Source organism: Dipodomys merriami, unplaced genomic scaffold (genome assembly GCF_024711535.1).
Source record: "Dipodomys merriami isolate MVZ:Mamm:240054 unplaced genomic scaffold, mDipMer1.0.p SCAF_4, whole genome shotgun sequence".
Classification (NCBI taxonomy): Eukaryota; Metazoa; Chordata; class Mammalia; order Rodentia; family Heteromyidae; genus Dipodomys; species Dipodomys merriami.
Window position 1 is genome coordinate 59,004,369 of NW_027205603.1, and position 13,971 is coordinate 59,018,339.

The 13,971-nt window shown below is 34.2% G+C and overlaps 1 protein-coding gene across 3 annotated transcripts in view; it reads right to left on the reverse strand.

The window, feature by feature from the left end:
• Window positions 1-13,971, reverse strand: part of Triqk (triple QxxK/R motif containing) — a 71,819-nt gene that overhangs the window by 19,841 nt on the left and 38,007 nt on the right. For 2 of the 3 annotated variants that reach the window (XM_069991050.1, XM_069991048.1), the window contains one exon: window positions 6,511-6,589. In XM_069991050.1, the coding sequence (XP_069847151.1) occupies window positions 6,511-6,571 (61 nt within the window). In that variant the 5' untranslated portion in view covers window positions 6,572-6,589. Of the gene's footprint in view, window positions 1-6,510; window positions 6,593-13,971 lie in introns of all 3 variants that reach the window. The other variant, XM_069991047.1, reaches the window with a different exon arrangement.

Below are 13,971 nucleotides of genomic sequence, written 5' to 3' on the forward strand. Positions count from 1 at the left end.
TTTCCAAAAAAGTCATATGCAACAAGTTATACATGGAAAGAAGATGTAAAAGCAGATATTATAAAGTATTACAAACTTTAGTTTATATATACTAACATATAAAACGAAAGAAGACAACACCAACACCAGCAAAAAAAGAAAAATCATTACTAAATATTTAAGAAGCTCCATTAAGCAAAGTACCTTTGTGGTACTTTGAAAATAAGGAAATAAAATCAAAGATAAACAACATGTATGAGTCAAGCAGAAAAGGTCAGATAATGTGATGTTAGGAAAATGAACCCTTAGATATGTATTTAAATATTTTTTCTTTCATGCATTTGTTTCTAACTCATTTATAAGATTATTTCTTTGTTGCTTTGTATGTCCCTCCCCCACAGTATAACCCCTGCTTTCACTATATTTGATGTCGGTATAATTTGTGGAGGAGATGGGGAAAAACAAGTCGTTTAAGGATACAGGTGGACCCATTGCAACAATGAGAAGTACAAGTCGAAAACGAACTTTACAACTTTGGTGGGGAGGGGAGGGGAGAGGCTGGGAAGGGATGTGAAGGGTAAACAAAGGAGGAGGCTGCAATGCTTGATAAGAAATGTACTCAATATCTTGCCCATGTAATTGTAACCCCTCTGGTACAGTATGTTCACAAAAAATAAAAATTAAAATTAAAAAAAATCATATTAAGTGAAGTAAGCCAGTCCCAAAGAAACATAGGTCCCATGGTTTCCCTTATTTGTAATAATTAGTATATTCTAGGATAATCTTAACAGATGAGCAGAATAGCTTAATAGCTATGTACATATGACCATGTAAGATGATGCTAAGCGAAATGAACTCCAAGACATGGACACAAGAGGTTTTTCTTTGTTGTTGTTGTTGTTTTTAATGTATTACATGATCTCTTCTTTATTTTATGCCTTTTCCCCCTATGGTTTATCCCCTATTGTCACTGTATTGGATTTGGGGTATTGTATATATGTTTGTCTGAATTGGGAAGGGAAGGGGAATAAAAACAAATGGTAAGACGAAGGACAAAGGGGGAACCAATGCAACAGCGATTCTTACAATGCATGCAATATGTTGGAAATTAAAAAAAAAGATAAACAACAAAAATTTTCTTCAGACATGCAAATTCAGGAAATTTGCATAGAAACATATTTTGATAAATTTAAAGATTAAGACACTTTTCATACAATAGAAATAGCTGGCAATTAAGATTAATATTGACACACAAGTTAAAAAATGGTACACAAAATTTTAGTTACCTGAGAATCCAAGTTGTTTTAGGAATATTTAAGCAAGTATTTATTAAATACTCATCACCAGAGATAAAAAAGTACATAAAAACTAGAAGCTTATGCTTATGGGAATATTTAAATTTCACAGATACAAAAATTTACATATGAAAAACAGGAGAAAAATAATTAGTATGAGTCAACATTTTGTTACTTCTTACATTTTATTAAGCCAAATATGGCAGAAAAATTTTGATGGAATAAAAATGTCTTCTAAAAATTAATCTAAAACTTAAATGGACAATTTAAAAATTAGAAAATTAAAAGGAATGGTTAAAATAATTAGAGAAATGATTTAGAGTGAATACTTTGTAAATAAAAAATAAAATATGAAATTAGGAAATTGAAATCATTCATAATAAATATTACAGGATTAAATGTGCTTACTTAGATAATGTGATGTTAGGAAAACGAACCCTTAACTATGTATTTTAATGTTTTCGTTTCTTTCATGCATGTGTTTCTAACGCATTTATAAGATTATTTCTTTGTTGCTTTGTATGTCCCTCCCCCACAGTGTAACCCCCACTTTCACTGTATTTGATGTCAGTATAACATGTGGAGGAGATGGGGACAAACAAGTCGTTTAAGGATTCAGGTGGACCTGTTGCAACAATGAGAAGTACAAAATGTCATGTCAAAACCAGCTTTACAATGTCGGTGGGGGGGGGGGGAGGGGGGTATGATTGGGTGGGGGGGAGGGGGAGGCTGGGAAGGGAGGTGAAGGGTAAACAAAGGAGGAGGCTGCAATGCTTGGAAAGAAATGTATGCATTATCCTGCCCATGTAATTGTAACCCCTCTGTACAGTATGTTCTCAAATAAAAATTAAAAAAAAATAACGATTTTTAGACTACATCAAAAAATGAAAATACATTAAAATATAGATAAGAATAAAAGGATAGAAAAACCAATCAGAATATTAAACAAAAGTAAGTTATCAGTATTCAAAATGGACACTGAAAAATGCTTCATAAGGGCTTTATAAACAGCATATTAGAGACAAAAAGGTAGAAATATCATATATAAATATTAATTTACAAAGGCTAGAAACAAAAATTGCACAACAGAATTACAAAATTTGGAATCATGACATTTTCATTCTTTTCATACCAAAGGATAGCTAAAACATATCAGATACAAAACGGGCTAGAGAACTATAATTAATATAAGTTGTATTGTATCTGAATGCTTTTTAAGAATCTATTCTTGTCAAGCACAGAAGAAATGTTATCAAAATCAACTACAAACTAAGCCATAAAAGAGAGTTTAGTATTAGAAACTGATACATAGAAAATATTCCCTGAATAAAAATTAATATAAAAATCAACTTGTGGGGAAAAAACCAAATGAATAGTTTTGTTTGAACTGAAACTAAATTGTTATCAGCTTAAGTTAGATTATTATGCTTTATGCAACCAAAAGAAAAGACCAATAGTACACACAAAAAGATAGGGAATATAAGTATATCACTACAAAAACCATTACACTGAAAAGGAATAAAATAACTACAAAACAGAAAACAATTAAAATGGCAATAGCAATTCCTTTTCTATTGATAATTATGTTAACTTTAAGTGGATAAAATTCACCCAAAAGATAGCATGGCTGAATGACTTTGGAAAAGATTCATCTATATGCTTTTAATAAGAGACTCATGTTAGATTTAATGACACACACAGGTGGAAAGAGAAGGCATGGAAAATGATATTTCATACAACTGGTAACAAAAAAGGGAGAAGAATGACTTCTTAGATGCTAAAATCCACAGATGGTCAAGTCTTTCATGTAAAATGTTATAATTTTTATATATAATCTATACATAGCCTATTTCGTACTTTAAATCATCTCTAGATTACTAACAGTACCTATACAATGTAAACATTATGAAACTCCTGTTCATACTATGTTGTTTACAAAATATGCAAGGAGTCTAGTCATGCTCATTACAGACACAATTCATTTCAAGTATTTTCATCAATTTGTCCTGGGATGAATCTATGGATAACAGAAAGCCTAATAGAGAGGCACTCAAAATTATAATACATATTGTATTGTCCCCAATATGATTTAAAAGAATTAGGCAGAATGTTTCACTCTGCAGCAATAAATAGGCATTGTTTTCCAATGCACACTAACACTCTCCAGAATGGATAATATGCTAGGTAGCAAAATATAAGTTTTTTTTTTTTACAAATTTAATGAATGAAATCACTTATAATATCTTTGTTACTTCAAAAGAATGAAACTAAATATAAATAACAATTTTGTCCCCCTCCCCATTATTCTTATCAAACTAATCCCTGAATTCATAGGCTGACACTGGAAGTTGTAGCCTAGAGAGAAAATGGGGATTACATAACATCAACAGCATAGAGCCCAAGATGGAACTGGTGGCTTGACAAGTAAATACATATAGAGATTAGGTGTGGTAGTACCCACTGTAATCTCAGCTACTGGAAGCAAAGGTAGGAAGATAGCAGTCTGGGGCTAATCATGACTAAGGTGAAAGACTATCTGAAAAACAAATTAAAAGCAAAAGGACTGTGGCATGTCTCAAGTGATACAATGCTTGCTTCACAATAAAAAGGCCTTCCTTCAGTTCATTTTCTAGTACTGCCAAAAACAAAAGAAATATAGTTTGAACTGCTACATGTTTTTTTCTGTCTTTCCATGTGATTTCCTCTGACATTCTCTAAGACGCCAGTGTTATGCCCTCAGATTCCAGAGACTTGAGTTACAAAAACAAAATAAACAAACCTTCTCTTTACATAGTAAGATGTCTTGACTATTTTTCTTACAACAATACAAAAATAGACTGATTCAATACTATTATGAAACAAATTCATAGTAATAATATCTACATTAAATAAGCATTCATTGTGATCAAAGCCTAACTTTAAAACACAGAGAAGTAGAAAAAGAACTAAGGTCAAAGTTATAGATGGGTGAATATAATAAAGATTAGGGTAAGGAATAGAAGAAATAGAGAACAGGAAACAATAACAAAACTGAGTCCTTTGAGAAATAAATAAAATTGCCAAACCACTTCTAGACTAAGTAAATGAAAAAGGGGATAACACAACTGATGATGCAGAAATTAAAAGGATCATAATAGATTATTATTAACCATTATACAACAACTAGCTGGTGACCTAGAGGAATTGGTATATTTCTAGAAAAATGTAGCCTACCTAGAATAAGAATAAGTAGAATACCTAGAGAAGCACCAAATAAGGAAACTGGATCAATAATCATAAAACTCCCTACCAAAATTTTCCCCATAACAGATGCCTTTACAGATGAATTTTACCAACATTTTTGAAAGTACAAATAGTGCTAATACTTTCAAACCTATGAAAAACCAAATTAAAGATGAAGCACTGTCAATTTCATTTCATGATTCCAAAACCAGGTAAAGGTACCAGAATAAAAGAAATCAACTGGCCAATATTTCTGATGAAAATTACTACCAAGATCCTCACCAAAATAGCAAACAATGAAAAGACATTGAAAAGGTAAATCGTAGGGAACCAATAGTATTCACCCCTGGAACTTAAGGATACTTCAACATATACACATAGTTGATATGATAGAATAAATAGAGTAAGAGATAAAAGGCACATACTCATCTCAAGAGATGTAGAAATATTTGACAAAATTCAAGACACTTATATGATTAGAAGCACTGAACAAAAGAGTTTCAGAGGGAACATATCTCAGTCCAAGAAAGCATAAACATGACAAACCAACAGCTAATACTGTACTCAATGTTGAAAACACTGAAAGGTTTTCCTGTGTCATCATGAACAAGGCAAGCATGACCACTCTCACCACTTCCATGAAGTGGATATACATATAGCAAGTAGACAAGAATAATAAAAGCTATTTAAATCAGGAGGCAAAAAATTTGAACAAATAACCTGAAATGTTATGTAGATACTCCTGAAAACTTCATTAAAAGAACTATTAAATTTAAAGTGACAGGGATACACATCAACTCACAAAAAAATTCACAGTTGCATTAGTTTACATTGACAATAAATTTTCTCAAAAATAAACTAAAAAAAATCCCATTTACAACATCATCAAACAGAATAAAGTAGAGCTAAATTTAATCTAACAGGGAAAGAACTTGTACACGAATAGCTATAAAATAAACATGAAAGAAATTACAGTAGATGTAAACAATGAAAAAGATATTTTCAGAGTACTTAAAATGAAAGTGGGTAGGGATGAAAAGGAACACAAACAGAGAAAGGGATTAGTTGTAGAAGGAAATTTGCCTTTTTGCTTCTTACTAACTTGCTAATTGGCTTTATTTTCATCAAAGAATATATTTGGTGGAAACTGGTGCTCTAAAACATGAGGATCTTTGTAATCTAGTATTAACCTCTTACAAATATTCAGTGTATCTTAAAAAAGGAAAATAGCACCTAGAGTTCAGTGTAAAACAGATAAACTTCCTAATAGTTTTCTGTGCTGACAGATACAGTGTTTTCCTATGAATCCTTCTGCAAGAATACATGAGAATACCAATCCCATTCTCGGATTTTTTTGTCTGGTCTTTCCTAAGCAGTCACTTACAAACACACGTCCTTTCTAAGCTCAGTTCTACAGAGAAAATGACATTTGTTTTATTTGTCATATTTTAATGGAGAATTGTGATGTAATGACACTACTGTCATTAAACTAGTAACAAAATCAAAAGTATTAACATGGATAAAAGCAATGCTTTAATACATGACATTTTAAAATGCTGTCTAGAGAACCTAGCCTCAAGAATTTTACAAATTTTACTTTGGTTTTCCTGAATTAATAAAATTATAAAAATTGAAAGCTTATTGCAACAATGAGATGCACAAGTCGTTATGTCAAAAAATGAACTTTACAACTTTGTGGGGGAGGAGGAAGATGGGAAGGGATGGGAAGGGGAAATAAAGGAGGAGGCAACGATGCTTGATAAGAAATGTACTCATTATCTTGCCCATGTAATTATAACCCCTCTGTACGGTATTTTCACAATAAAATTTAAAAAATTGAAAGCTTATATGTACATGAAGTGCATGAACTGGTAGACATTTATTGGTAAGGAAACTATAGTCCTTCGTTTCTGTATTTCATGTGAATTAGAAAAAATTATTTTATTGTCATACATAATTGCTTTTGCCTTTATCTTCATTCACAGGAGTCTATCAAAGGGAATTCATTGCTTACCAATTTGCTTTCTGTACTGATCAACAGGAAGTTTCATCGTGGAAGCATCTTTTCGACCCATCTTTGATCTCTGAAATGTCTGCTGAAAAGAAAGAAAATTATAATGAAGCCTGGTTACAAAAAAAAAAAAAAAAGACTATCTGCAAACTTCAGGAATCACTTATTCTTTAAAATTCTTTTTTAAAACAATGGGTAAAAATGCCTTGACTTACTCTAAATAGATATCCATAAAGAAAACAGAAACTTTTCAAATACATTATCAAGGTTACAGTTAATGGCTTCCAATTAATTACTACCAATGTTCTTGGTAATGTTATCAAGAACAAATGATTGAAGAACTTAATTTATCAATGTTCAATTAAACCATACTATTAGAGAACACATCTGTAGAAGTGAAAAACACATACAATTTATTCAGACAGTTGGGGTTTAGACATATTCTGCCATGTTTCTTTCCAATTATTACTATATTACACAAAAAAGGAAGTTTGATTATCAGGTAATTTGAGTTTTTTTGTTTTGTTTGTTTCCCAAGTCCTGGGGCTTGAATTCTGGGCCTGGGCACTGTCCTTGAACTTCTTTTCCCTCAAGGCTAGCACTCAACCACTTGAGCCACACCACCACTTCCGGTTTATTTGTTTATTTATGTGGTACTGAGGAATCAAACCTAGGGCTTCATGCATGTGAGGCAAGCACTCTATACCAGTAAGCCCAGTTTTGTTTTTATAAACATTATAGATGTAGGCAAGTGAGTATATTTGGGTTTTAGTTCTCTCCCTCTTAATATAAACCATAAAATATACTGTTTATTAATATTATCATATTAACTGATCTCTTGAATATTCAGAAAAACTTCAAATTCAATTAGTTTGAACTTAAATGTTTCAGCACAGGCTATAATCCGTTCATGAAATCTACATTCTCATTTTCTTACACAGACTATATTTCATAACTCTAGTTCATATAGATAATTGAGTTCCTGTCAAAGGGATCTGAATGGAAGTGAGATGAATCATTTTCAAACCTGAGCATAAAAGTTCTCAAGCAAAGGCCTACTGGGAAAATGGCAAGCTACAGATACCTAGCAATTTCCTATGTCTCCATGAACTAAAATAACACAGGTGTATATGGCTGCCCGAAGAGGTGGGTGTCATGGGAAAGGCAAAGGAGGATAATGGCAAAGCATGGACAGTTAGAGATCAGGTGAAATCCAGAAGTATTGGTAGTGCCAGCTATTAATGAAGTAAGAAATTTCGCAAGTGTTTTCAAGTCCATTATTTGATGTTCACATCTACATGGATGAGTTCTATCACATGGATAGAACTCTGGAAAATATGGACGCGGGGTCTAAAAAATAATGTCACAAGGAATGAAATATTAAGAAGCCACCCATATATTGTGTGAAAGGAATGGCCAGAGTAGCAAAGCAGGAAGAGCAATGTCATAAATGGCACAGTTCAGATAAGTAATGAGTAATGTGAAGGGCTGCACAAGTGTTTATTTTTTGTTTGCTGTGTTGGGCCTAGGGCTTGAACTCAGGTCCCAGGTGCTATTGCTATGCTGTTTTCCTCAAGGTTAGAGCTCTGCCACTTGAAGCATAGCTCTACTTCTGGCCTTTTTTTGGTGGTTAACTTAAGAGTTGTACAAACTTTCCTGTGTGGGCTGGCTTTGAGCCACAATCCTCAGCATTCAGCCTCCTGAGAGTGTGAGCTACTGGTACCTGGTGAGAATTCAGTTTTAATGAAAACTACAGGATGTCCACCAGATTTTGCATTTTGGAAACACAGGTGATATCCTTGGAATAGTTGCTATAGAGAAATTTAATCAGAGTAACTTATAAGGAACTAGATGTAAAGAGTGTGTATGTGAGAAGATAGAGAAAATGAACTGGTCCTGAGACAACAGTATATTAAAGACAACGTATCAGTTTCTTGTGCCTGCATGAATCAAAACATCAGGAAAGTGAATGTGGGAAAAGCCAAGGAAGGCAACTATAAACAAATTCACACACACACAAGCAGGACTGAAAACAAAATGGAAAAGAAAAGTCTTGGGAAGCCCCAAAGGCTCTACAGAAGCTAGCACTCTGCAAAATTACAATTTAAGATAGGAGACTTGCATCTTATACATATAGTAGTGCCATTGAAAGAATCTATTGCATTTCCTAGCATGCTTACTAGGATCATGTATGGAACTCATCTTAGGAGAGGTCTTACAATCAAGCATATCATTCAGAGTCAGCCTAAGACCCTGCATACTTATATCTTCAAATCCAAAGGTTTCTCTCTACTGTAAGTGAGCAGTGACCTTAGAATCAATGTAGAAATCAAAAACTCAATTAAGAAGACTATTAATAAATCAAATAAAGGGCTGGGATGTAGTAAAGTGCCAAAGCACTTCCAATGAAGGAAAGAAGGAAGGAAGGAAAGAGGAAGGAAGGAAAGAGGAAGGAAGGAAGGAAGGAAGGAAGGAGAGAAAAGACAAAAAACAGTTTAAAAAACAGTAGAAAGCATCAAAAATAGACTGGGTCCATCAGAAGAAAACATACCACTATTAAAAGCAAGTTTAAGAAAATATTACATTAAGCAATAAGGAAAAATGGCAAGATTGATCACTTTCGTGGACTGTGGGACACAACAAAAATAAGTCTAAGGCCCTAGCAACCTCTCTAGTAAAGGCATAGAAAATCTACTTAATGAAATTATGGCAGAAAATTTATGAATTTGGTGTGAAGATATGAATATTTAAATACAGGACATATTTAGAACCCCAAATAATTAATATTCTCCATGTTACATTAGAGTTAAAAGTCCAAGACTACAGAGCACAGAAAGAATATGGAGGGCTACAAGCAAAACATATTTGCTTACAAAGGCAAGATCATCAGAATTGCACCAAACCACTCAGAAAAATTCACCAAAGCCAGGACAGCATGAAATGTTTTGTCAAACCCTAAGTGTAAATACTTTACAACATAATTACTATATCCAGCAAAGTTAGCCTTTAAAATCAATGGGAAAATAAAGACCTTCAAAAACAAACAAAGAAATTCATGACCCCTACATCAATACCACAGAAGATTCTTAAAGAATACCACATAGAGGAAAAGAAAATAGTTACAAACAAAAGACAGAATAAATCATATGAGAATTATGTGAGTACCTGAGATTTAGAAAACCATCAACTAATTCAACTCCTAAGATAAACCAAGGAGAAAGAAAAAAGCAAAGAGTACTAAAATCAAGCAAGAAACTAAACAAAATTATAGGTATCAGAAAATATCAGTAATAATCCTAAGTATGAATGACATCTATTCTATAATTAAAAGATGCAGACTATCTGACTGGATTAACTAAACAAGACTGAATTCCCTTTTGACTGTAAGAAACACACTTCAATGACAAAGACACATATAAACTAAAAGCCAAAAGATAAAAAATCATAAATTAAGTAAGTTGAATTCAAAAGCAAGCTAGAGTAGCTACATTCCTATCTGACAAGTAGATTTAAACCAAAATAAGTTAGAAGAGATGATGAAAGTATCCACACATTAATAAAGGGGGAAATCTATCTGGCAATGTGACAAATGTATCTTTGCCCAAAACTGGTGCATCCAATTTAATAAAACAAACACTATTGACATAAAGAAACAGATCCTGATAAACTGATAGGGATAATTTCATTAACCCTTTCTCACCAACAGATAAATCATTCAAAGAAAATAGCACAGAAATATCAGAAATAAATTGCACCATCAATTAAATGGATTTGCAGACATCTACAGAATATTCTACCTAATTGCTGTGGACTGTGCATTCTTCACAGTAGCCCAGAAAGTTTTCCACAAAACACAATACATTTTAGGCTGTAAAACAAGTCAACAAATACAACAAAAATAATTTATAATTTAAATCAGCAGCAAGAGTTTTCTTTTTTATTATTGTATTATTTTTTATTTTTTGCTGGTCCCAGGGCTTGAACTCTGGGCTTGGGCTGTGTCCCTAAACTCCATTTTGCTCAAGGCTAACACTCCACCACTTGAGCCATAGCACCACTTCTGGCTTTTTCTGTGATTAATTGGAGATAATAGTCTCATACATAGACTTTCCTGCCTAGGCTGGCTTCGAACCTAGATCCTCAGATCTCAGCCTCCTGAGTAGCTAGGATTAGAGGCGTGAGCCACGGGCACCCAGGCAATAGAAAGATTTTGAAACTACACAAAACCATATAGACTTAGTTCAACAAAATAAACAACAGGAAGTATGTACATGAAGAGGGTAGGGTAGGGTCAAAGGGAAAGGAGTAGAAGAATGAAGAGGAGAAGGCTTGGGGGAGGAGGGCAAAGGCAGTTAAAACCTCAATTTATATCCTACAGAATTAAGAAGAGCAAGGGAAGGGGTTGGTAAAGGAGGGATGGGTGAGGATGTTGAGAGGGGTGACATTGATCAGGATGCAGTATATTCATAAACTGATTCATTAAATGACAACTCCTTTGTACAACTATTCAAAGATAATAAAAAACAAAATATCACAAGGTTAGCATCATGGTCTATTGAGGTTGCATGATAAAATTATATTCAAAGAATATTGGGCATACATTTATATTACCAAAACAAAATCCATAATTCTGCATTGATCTCAATGGCTAATGACTATCAGCTGGCTTGTGTTGATGTGTCCAGTTAAGAGTGATGGGAGAATGAGTAGAAATTAGGTCAGCCACAGTACTTTGATTAATGCAGTAGAATTAGAACTGGACTGATAAGCCAGGCACCAGTAGCTCACCCCTATAAACCTAGCTACTTGGGAGGCTGAGATCTGAGAATTGCACTTCAAAGCCACCCTGAACAGGAAAGGCTGTGAGACTCTTATCTCCAATTAACCACCAGAAAACCAGAAATAACCCTGTCTCAAAGTGATAGAGCACTAGCATTGAGTTGAAAAAGCTCAAGGACAATGCCCAGACTCTGAGTTCAAGGCCCATGACTGAAAAAAAAAAAAAAAAAAAAGAACTGTACTGATCAAAAAGAAAGGGAAAAATGCTTTGGTTACATCACACAGCACCTACCACCTGAGATCTATCACTCAAGCCTAGCTTATCCTTTCTTTTTATTTTTTTTAAAAATTTTTAATGTTTTTTTATTGTGAAAATACTGTACAGAGGGTTTACAGTACATGAGCAAGGTAATGAATACATTTCTTATTGAGCATTGTTGACTCCTCGTTTTTCCCTACCATCCCTTCCCTCCCACCTCCACAACTACCCTCCCCTTCCCTCCTACTCACGTGTCTCCCAACCCCCCCCCACCCCCGGCCTAAATTGAGTTCGTTTTTCAACATAGCATCTTGTAAATCTCATTGTTGCACTGGGTCAACCTGTGTCTGTATCTCTATTTAAACACTTTGTTTTTTCCCTTCCCCTCCCCAAATGATACCAACATCAAATACAGTGAAAACAGGGCTTATACCTTAGGGGAGGGACATACAAAGCAACAAAAAAAAAAATCACATGGTACCTTATAAATAATACTTGATTCTTAAATTGAAGAGAAAGTTTGAGCCAGATTTTTAGGAGACAAAACATAAAACAGGGAAAACTGATAAAAAATAATATGAAACTAGGTCTTTTTTGTATGGTCAGTTGAGGGCATGAACTCTGGGCCTGGGCACTGTCCCTCAGCTCTTCAGCTCAAACCTAGTAGTGCTCTACCACTTGAGCCTCAGAGCCACTTCCAGCTTTTTCTGCTTATGTGGTGCTGAGGAATCAAACCCAGGGCCTTATGCATGCAAGGCAAGCACTCTACCACTGAGCCACCTTCCCAGCCCCCGAAACTAGGTCTTTTTATGAATAGTTCTTAACCGAATGCCTGTCTTTGTTATAAATGTCAATTTCAGGCTCCAAGTTTATAAATGGGTTCTTAAATTGCTGACTAAACAACTGCAATTTTTTTGTTAATGTTCAGACTTTAAGAAAATGCTGCAAATATTTAGAATGTTCAAGTCTTCTTAATGTTACTACATATCTAAAATGTTATGAGATATAATTTCAAAATTTCAAATTTAAAAAGTCATTTCTAATTGACCATTGCCTCATTGAAGAAATCAGAAGGTGAATTTAAAATGTTCTATGTTCAAATTAAAAGTATACATAGCTCACCTGAACTCCTGAACTTTAGATATAATAAAGGCAGTAAGTTCTAAGAGGGAAGTTAATAGCTATGAGTGTCTATATTTAAAAAAATTACAGAAACGTAAGTAAACTACCTAGTTTAAAAAAAAGATCAAGTCAATACAGCATTGAAAACATAACGTAATGATAAAAATCATGACAAAGAGTGGAGGCTAAACAAAGAAGTATTTATTTGAAAAAATAAAACACAATTATCAAACTCAGGGCCTGGCTGCTATCCCTGAGCCTGTTTGTACTAAAGGCACTCTACCACATGAGCCCCAGCAAAACCCTGAACTGGGTTTTGAATGGTTAATTGGAGATAAGAGTCTCATGGGGACTCCTGCTCAGCTGCCTTTGAACCACAATCCTCAGATCTTAGTCTCTTAAGTAGCTCAGATTACAGGCATGAGCTACCAGCACTGGGCTGAATTATCAAATCTTTAGCCAAATAAGCTAAAAGACCAAAAACTATGGGTTTCATTTCTTGGATGCTAAAATAGTTCAACATATGCAAAACAATAAGAATAATACAACACATAAATAGAATCAGGGCCAAAAAAAATGACACTCATCTCAATTGGTGCAGGAAACAAGTGACTGACATAATAAAGAGAAGTTGAAAGCCAGTACCTCTTCATGTATCAGAGCTGAGGCCCTGAATTCAAGCCCCAGGACTAGTCAAAAAATAAAATGTCCTATGAATGAAAATCAAGTCTAGGGCCTTTACATTTAAACCACATAGATAACAATTCCCAAGGAAGGCAAAATGTACTGTTTGATACCTACCTTTTTATATGACTAGGAAGAAAGTATCATCCAGAGGGCAAAACGATGGAGGATAAACAGAAATATTCCTCTAAAACGTTATAGATAGAGTTCATGCAAGAAATGTCTATTGGGACTGGGAATGTGGCTTAGTGGTAGAGTGCTTTAGCATGCATTGAAGTCCTGAGTTTGATTCCTCAGTAGCACATAAACAGAAAAAGTCAGAAGTGGCTCTGTGGCTCAAGTGGTAGAGTGCTTGCCTTGAGCAAAAGAAGCCCAGGCCCTGAGTTCAAGCCCCAGACCTGACAAAAAAGAAAGAAAGAGAGAGAGAAAGAGAGAAAGAGGGAAGGAAAGAAGGAAGGAAGGAAGGAAGGAAGGAAGGAAGGAAGGAAGGAAGGAAGGAAGGAAGGAAGGAAGGAAGGAAGGAAGGAAGGAAGGAAACATTTATTCGTTATGGCATGGGAAAGGTGAGTGAATTCCATAATCTATGAACATTAATAACCAACAAAACCCATCTTGAAAGA